Source organism: Papaver somniferum, chromosome 7, assembly GCF_003573695.1.
Source record: "Papaver somniferum cultivar HN1 chromosome 7, ASM357369v1, whole genome shotgun sequence".
NCBI lineage: Eukaryota > Viridiplantae > Streptophyta > Magnoliopsida > Ranunculales > Papaveraceae > Papaver > Papaver somniferum.
This window is the reverse complement of record NC_039364.1, coordinates 62,931,763-62,939,854: the sequence shown is the minus strand read 5'-3', so window position 1 is coordinate 62,939,854 and position 8,092 is coordinate 62,931,763. Positions and strand designations below refer to the sequence as shown.

The 8,092-nt window shown below is 38.7% G+C and overlaps 1 protein-coding gene across 1 annotated transcript; it reads left to right on the top strand.

The window, feature by feature from the left end:
- Positions 1 to 1,349: 1,349 nt before the first annotated feature.
- LOC113294691 lies at positions 1,350 to 5,470 on the top strand. The gene is made up of 7 exons (XM_026543069.1): positions 1,350 to 2,484; positions 2,661 to 2,757; positions 2,867 to 3,051; positions 3,243 to 3,622; positions 3,706 to 4,188; positions 4,936 to 5,037; positions 5,141 to 5,470. The coding sequence occupies exons 1-7, from the start codon at positions 1,350 to 1,352 to the stop codon at positions 5,468 to 5,470; spliced, it is 2,712 nt and encodes a 903-aa protein (XP_026398854.1).
- Positions 5,471 to 8,092: the final 2,622 nt, after the last annotated feature.

Here is an 8,092-nt window from a genome sequence, read left to right as displayed (position 1 = left end):
ATTGAAACATTCTTAGAGGACGTTATATAGTTGTTACACCATTTCTCGTCAAAGCCATTTTCAAAGTGATTGAAACATATCATGAATTTCGTCACTAGGTAAAGATAAACTTGGTTGAAGCGAAAAGCTTACCAACACATATTTCGAGATATAGATAGGCGAGGTATACTCGGATCAAAATACCAAATGTGTATAATCTAAGTCTATATATATAGCATACGACTTTTTGTCTCAAGAAGTAGGATATAGAGTAGATAGACTTTTGAGTGACAGATAAGTTCAAGTCTTCACATAACTTTTTGTCGAGAAGTTCCAATGGTTCCTTGAGTAGTTCTTCTACTTGTATGATGAATCTCCATGAAGTCCTTGAGCTCAGCTACACTTTCTCTCTTAGTCCGAGACTTAGATATAATAGACTAGAAATCAAGACTTATAATTTTGATAACTAACATTGAAAAACATGCTTGAGATAGCAACGCATGCGAGTTCGACCGAAAAATACTCTAACGCTTCTGAGACATTCTTCCTAAATCAGAGAGAGTAATCTTCTCTGAGACGAAGAAGTATTTCCGATGAAAAGCATTAACCATTTCTCCCCAGCTAGTGATGCTCCCTGGTGCGATGTTGTTGTACCAAGTATATGCTTTGTGTCATGTGCCACAGGTTTCACTATGCACAACTTAGATTTCTGAGTAGTTACTGGTGGGTTTAATTAACCATTGAATGGGTGTATCATTCTAGAGTCATTTCCTCGAGTCATGTAATGAGTTGAGATGTTTTACTAGACGTTGATACAGTTAGTGAGGATTGGTCTATTAAAGACCAATTATTCTTATCTCCTGAACATGTAATGAAAAACCTTTAGGCTCTGATTTATCAAAGAGAAGGCAGCTTGCTGCTATTTTATCCAAATTCATCTTGTAGTTGTACTTGTTACAATACAATTGGTATCAGACTCCATCCAGGAACCTGTAACCATGGACACCAAATAAAAGCTTCAAGAGATTTCCACCTTCTTTCTCAACATACAGATTCAATCACGGAGATTAAACCTTAGATTCAGTCCTTGGGTACAAAGATGGATCTTATTATCAGTTTACTTTACCCTACTCAATGCTCGAATTAACCTCCAGATCCATCTTCTTCTGAGATTCCTCAACCTAATCGAGATACTTCTATGGAAGGATTTCAGCGGCTGATGCATAATCTCTCTCAGTGAATCTTGTAAGTTCTCTCGTACACCCAAAGTAGATTTTCAGAGATTTAATGGCACTAATCCCCGTGGTTTGGCTCTAAAATGCGAAAGGTATTTCAATTTACATAAACTTCCTGATGATGAGCGTGTTGATATGGCTGCAATTCATTTCGATTCTTCAGTAGATCCATGGTTTTTAAACTATCAGCATGGTAAAGAATTCATTCCATGGGATACCTTTATTCCTGATTTATGTGCTAGATTCGAAGATATTGCTCAAGATAATTATGTTGGTAGTTTCAATAAACTGTACCAAACTACCACTATAGAAGATTACTATGATCTTTGGGAACATTATAAAATCTTTATGGTAGCTAACAATCCTTATCTACCTAAGAGTTTCTATACATTGAGTTTCATTAGTGGGTTAAAAGAAGAGATTCGTACAGTAGTGCAAATGTTCAAACCTGATAATACTGCTACAACTTTTTATTTGGCTAGAATGCAGCAGGCTTCTATGCATCACCAGCCTAAAAACACTAAATCCTTCTCTAAACCATTTACACCCTCACCACTTTCTATTTCTCACCCACCATCTACCATCAAACCTTTTTTCTCTCCCTCCTCTACATTTTCTAAGACCAATACTTCGTCATCATCTCCCATTGTGACTCATCACCCTACTACTCCCACTAAAACCTCACCAAACAATTCTCTTCCTCCTGTTAAGAGACTCACTCATGCACAAATGCAGGTTACAAAAGATAAGGGTTTTTGTTATAATTGTGATGAGTTTTACAGACAGGGTCACAGATGTAAAATTCAACAACTGTTCATGTTGATTGCTGATGAAGACATAGAAGAACATGGGTCATTGTCCACTGAAAAAATCTCTGATGTATCTCCTTCACATTCTGATTCTATAATTGAGATTTCTTTACATGCTTTGAGAGGAAATATTGCTCATGACACTATTAGAATTTCTGGCCATCTCAACAAGCATCCTGTGATTGTCTTTATTGATACAGGCATCACATATAGTTTCATTGATGCTGCCTTAACCTCTAAATTGGGCCTTCATGTTTCTTCAACTGGTCAAATTCTTGTCACAGTTGCTAATGGGGACATCACCATCAGCAAAGGTATCTGCCAACAACTCAACTGGGAAATGCAAGGGCATCAGTTTTTTGCGAATTTACGAGCTCTCCCTCTAGGTGGTTGTGACATTGTTTTAGGGGATGATTGGTTGCGCCAACTTGGTGATGCCACTTTTAACTTCAGTCAGCTGAGTATTTTTTTTCGACATCAAGGCAATCCAATCAAACTTCAGGGTACCTCTTCTAAACCTTCTTCGAGTCTTATTAGTGCTTCTTCCTTAAATAAGTTTATTAAGAGTAATACCCCTACACTCATTGGCCAATTTTTCTCTATTTCTACTCCCCTTTACTTCCACCACTACCTGCAGTCTCTGCTCTTCTAGAATCTTTCTCAGATGTTTTTGCAGAACCTACTGGACTTCCTCTCTCTAGGTCACTTGACCATAAAATTCCATTAAAAACTGGGTCTAACCCAACTTCTCAAAGGCCATATAAATAAATTCCCTTATGTACATAAGTCTGTAGTGGAGTCCTTAGTCTCTGAAACGCTATCCTTTGGTGTGATCCAACACAGCCATAGTCCATTTGCTGCTCTTATTCTCCTAGTCAAGAAGAAGGATGGAACTTGGCGTTTCTGTGTCGATTATAGTAAACTCAATGACATTATTGTCAAAGACAAATTCCCAATTCCTCTTATAGAAGAATTGTTAGATGAGTTGAACGGTTCTATGGTGTTTTCAAAGATATATCTTCGTTCAGGTTACTACCAAATCAGAGTTTATGCACCAGAATTCCCAAAACTGCTTTTCGCACTCATCATGGCCACTACGAATTCAGAGTCATGCCATTTGGGCTTACTAAGGCCCCTGCAACATTCCAAGCCCTCATGAATGAGGTGTTTAATCCATATCTCCGTAAGTTTGTACTTGTATTCTTTGATGATATCTTAGTCTACAGTCCATCTATTGAAGCGTATATGGGAGCATTTTCATCTTACATTAGCTTTATTGAGGAAGCATTCTCTGTTTGCCAAGTTATCCAAATGCTCATTTGCTCAGCCACAACTCGAGTACTTAGACACATTATCACAGCTAATGGTGTTGCTACAGACCCTGACAAAGTTGCAACCATGGTTACTTGGCCACAACCACAAACATCGAAGCAGCTCATAGGATTCTTAGGGCTTATAGGTTACTACCGCAAATTCATTAAAAATTATGGTAATATTTGTAAGACACTAACTGATATGCTCAAGATGGATTCTTTTGCATGGACTGATGCTTCCACTGATGCTTTCTTTGTAATCAAAACTGCTATGACTTCAGCTCCAGTATTAGCCCTACCTGATTTTCTCAGCCATTTACTCTAGAAACTGATGCATGTTCAAAGGGGATTGGTGTTGTGCTTATGCAGAATAGTAAACCCATTGCTTTTCTCAGCAAACCATTGTGTCTGAAGGCATTGGATTTGCCTACCTATGAGAAAGAATTTTTGGCCATTGTCATGGATGTTCAAAAATGGAAGCACTATCTATGCAGTCAGCAGTTTATCATTCATACAGACCATCCGAGTTTGAAGTATCTTATGGACCAGAAATTGTCTACTGTTTTACAACAAAAATGGTTAGTAACTTTGATGGGTTTTGACTATGTCATTAAGTACAAAAAAGGGTTAGAAAATCAAGTTGTTGATGCCTTATCCAGATTTCCTACTGCCTCCGGATCATCATTAACATTATCTCAACCTCAGTGGGTGCAAGACATTCATTCTAGCTATGAATCAGACACAACAACACAACAACTCGTTACTCAACTTAATGTGACTCCAAATAAGGGCAACTATTCTTATACACATGGCATCTTAAGATTCAAAGGGAGACTCTATATATTGGCTCAGGTATTGCACTAAGATCCTCCATATTACATTCCTTGCATGCCTCAGCTGTTGGAGGCCATTCTAGCATCAATGGTACTTATCACATGGCTAGAACCTCTTTCTTTTGGTCTAATATGAAGACTGATATTATTCAACTTGTGATATGTGCCAATGCAATAAGGGAGAAAACTCACTTCCTGGTGGTCTACTATAACCACTTCCAATACCTGACACTGCTTGGAAACACATCTCCCTAGATTTCATAGAAGGACTTCCAATGTCTTTTAAAAAGAATGTAATTCTAGTAGTTGTGGATAGATTAGCCAAGTATAGTCATTTCATCCCTCTTGGCCATCCATTCACTGCCATCACAGTTGCTAAGGAGTTTCTTTCTCATGTGTTCAAACTTCATGGTCTTCCAAGTTCAATTGTGAGTGATAGGGACAAGATCTTCATTAGCCAATTCTGGCAAGCACTATTCAAATCCTTGGGCACCACCCTAAAGCTCAGTTCTTCCTACCACCCTAAAACTGATGGGCAAACTAAAAGAAAAAATGCATGTGTTGAACAGTACTTGAGGTGCATCACAAGTTCTCACCCTAAATAGTGGGTGCCGTGGTTAGATTTAGATGAGTGGTGGTTTAACACCAATTACCACTCCAACCTAAAAATGTCTCCCTTTCAAGTATTGCATGGATATGCTCCACCTCACCTGGTTTTCCCATTCCTTCTTCTACTTCTGTTGCCACTGTAGAAAACTACTTGCAGGAAAGGGACCTTATGCTGCAATTGTTGAAAGAAGAACTCTCAAAGGCCCAAAGCAGAATGAAAATTTTTGCAGATAAAAAGAGGTCTGACAGAAACTTTGAGGTGGGTGACTTAATTTTTCTGAAGCTACAGCCTTACAGGCAGACATCAGTTGCTGTGAGAAAGAACCTCCAGCTTTCTACCAAATATTTTGGTCCTTTTAAAGTTTTACAAAAAAATTGGAACTGTTGCTTATAAACTCAAGCTTCTTGTGGGGTCTAGGATTTACCCAGTCTTTCATGTCTCTCAATTGAAGAAGAAAATTGGGTTACAGGCTGTTCTCTCACCTCAACTTCCATTGGTGGACCATGCAGGCCAGTTTGTAATTAAACATGTTGCTGTTTTAGACACTAGAACTACTGTCATAGGCACATCTCAAATTCCCCAAGTCTTGGTGCAGTGGTGCAACTCAGACCCAGCAGATTCAACGTGGGAGGATGCTGCTCACATCCAAGCTCAGTTTCCAGATTTTATCGTTGAGGACAAGGATCTCTAAATGGGAGGGGCAGTGTCATGTGCCACAGGTTTCACTATGCACAACTTACATTTCTGAGTAGTTACTAGTGGGTGTAATTAACCATTTAATGGGTGTAATCATCCTAGAGTCATTTCCTCGAGTCCTGTAATGATTTGAGATTTTTATTAGCCGTTGATACAGTTAGTGAGGATTGGTCTATTAAAAACCAATATTTCTTCTCTCCTGAACATGTAATGAAAAAACCAAATTACTTCAATTGAAGTTTAGACTCTGATTTATCAAAGAGAAGGCAGCTTTCTGCTATTTTATCCAAATTCAGCTTGTAGTTGTACTTGTTACACTACACTCGGCATGTCAGACACTTCGAGAATTCCTTCAGGCGTACGACATGGTTGTGTTCATGTTTTCCTAATGCTTCCAGGAATCAAGAAACATGTTCTCGGGCATTTCCTGTTCCATTATAGAGTGTAAACGTTATAGAAGTGTAGCCCTTTGGGAGAGGAATTCTTTACGTAGCAGCGGGATACGGAGGTTGGTGACGATGGAAAGATGGTGTCTTGCTTTTCCCTCGATCCTCCAGAAAGCGTTCCAGATCTTCACGAGTGATGAAACTTGTAGACTCCTTCTCTGGTGGGTTATCAGCAGCTTTGCGAACTTCATCATCATCCACCATGTGAATTGGAGAGATTTCGGGATCAACTTCTTTGGCTTTTCCTTTCTCCGAACCGTCCTGAGTTTTCTCTAACATTTTGTCTGTGAGAGTTTTGAGATAATTACATAATTCCTTCTGAGTGGTAGCCATATCAGTTTGATTTTTAGCGAGAATTTCTTGGACCTTCATGAGATCAGCTATGGTAGGCAGATTTTCTCTGATTTCCTTGGAGACTGGACGAAGAGAGGAAGATTTCCGATGTTGGTTTGAGGAGGAGTGGTATCATCAACACCGTTGTTGGAAACAAGAGTAGTTTCTGGGGTACCACCGTTATTGCTAGTGCTAGCATTGTTTGGGTTAGGATTTGTAACTGAACCTGATCTAAGATCAACTATTTTGTGAAAGATTGAGACTAAAATCGAGAGATTAATCTCCCACTGTGGTCGCCAATCTGTAGATGGGGAAAAACGATTTGCTGGTTTTTAGGGAATGGAGAAATGACCATGTGGACGAAGGCTCCTCAACCGAGCAAACTTCCTATCCTCAAACAGATGCACTGCACGAGAGTGCTTTGAGTTCGAGAGATCAATCTGTAGGATTTCGGCCTAAACCAAGATAATGGCCGTTCTAGAGTCAATTCGGTCACAAAGAGGGAAGAGGATTGATCTGTAGGAGGGAAGCTGAGAAGTGTGTGAGATCAATGATGATCAAGGATTGTGAATGTATTTAAGGTTTCTGCAAGTTTTCTGTTAACTGTTGAGTTCGAATAAGTTCTGGTCGATTGATCGAATTCTTGAGAGTGATTGCTCGGATCAGAATTCTTCTGTTTGATGAGAGTTGTCTATATTTCAATCGTGTATTCAGAGACTTATTTATATTGCCAGAATAGTAGACACATTGATCTCCAGTAAGTGTGACGGTTGCTCGAGTGAAAGAGTGGGAAAGTGGGAAATCGTGGTTTAACCAGTTCTAGGTCGTGCGGAGACTTGGTTGATTGTCCACCCACTACTTTGCTAACTCCCTCAACCGCTTGCACGACTTACTCACATTTCTCATCGTGGATGAACACACATGCTGTAGGACGCCAGACCAAAACCCTAATTAATATCCCCCATGTGACGTGATTGATGTCTCACGAACGTGGAGTCTGCAAAGAAGGCGTGTATTTGATTAGTCAATCGTTGACTTGATTAGACGATGGGTCTAAGTATTGTTCGATCGAGCATGATTGTTGAATGCTTTAGGATTCATGAATTGAACATGTCTGTTGGGACGTATAGTTCTCGTATGAATGATATTGATAGTTGAATCAACATAATGAATATTGATAGTCTGAGTAAATATTGCTCGTATGATGAATTGTTGAATATTGATGGTTCTATCAATATTCGATCATTTGATCATGTATTTCTTGTTCAGTGAATAACTAAATATTGATAGTTGAATCAATATTCGAGCATCTGAGCAAGTATTGCTCATTCGATAAATTACTGAATATTGATAGTTGAATCAATATTCGAGCATCTGAGCAAGTATTGCTCATCCGATAAATTACTGAATATTGATAGTTGAATCAATATTCGAGCATCTGAGCAAGTATTGCTCATTCGATAAATTACTGAATATTGATAGTTGAATCAATATTAGAGCGTATGAGCAAGTATTGCTCATTCGATAAATTACTGAATATTGATGTTGAATCAATATTCGAGCATCTGAGCAAGTATTGCTCATTCGATAAATTATTGGTAGCATGACCAAATAAAATATTAATTAAGATATTGGTAGTTGGACCGAATGTTGTATAATTAATCTAGATGTTGATTGCTGGATCAACATAAAATTATTAGTGTTTGAATTTGCTCAAAATTATGATTTGCAGAGCATTTGTTCGAAACCCTAATTTTGATCAATTGTTGATTTACTGAAAATAAGTCAATGAGTGAAAGAGGGACCGGCTATACAGGATGATGGCCGCCGACCAGTGT

What these genes read in the sequence shown, in the direction of transcription:
- LOC113294691 (XM_026543069.1), top strand. Translation starts at nt 1,350, where the DNA reads ATGGCTGCAATTCATTTCGATTCTTCAGTAGATCCATGGTTTTTAAAC. An exon ending in CTGCTATGACTTCAGCTCCA is followed by an intron (nt 3,623 to 3,705) that starts GTATTAGCCCTA and finishes GTGCTTATGCAG; the next exon opens with AATAGTAAACCCATTGCTTT. An exon ending in GGTCTGACAGAAACTTTGAG is followed by an intron (nt 5,038 to 5,140) that starts GTGGGTGACTTA and finishes GTCCTTTTAAAG; the next exon opens with TTTTACAAAAAAATTGGAAC.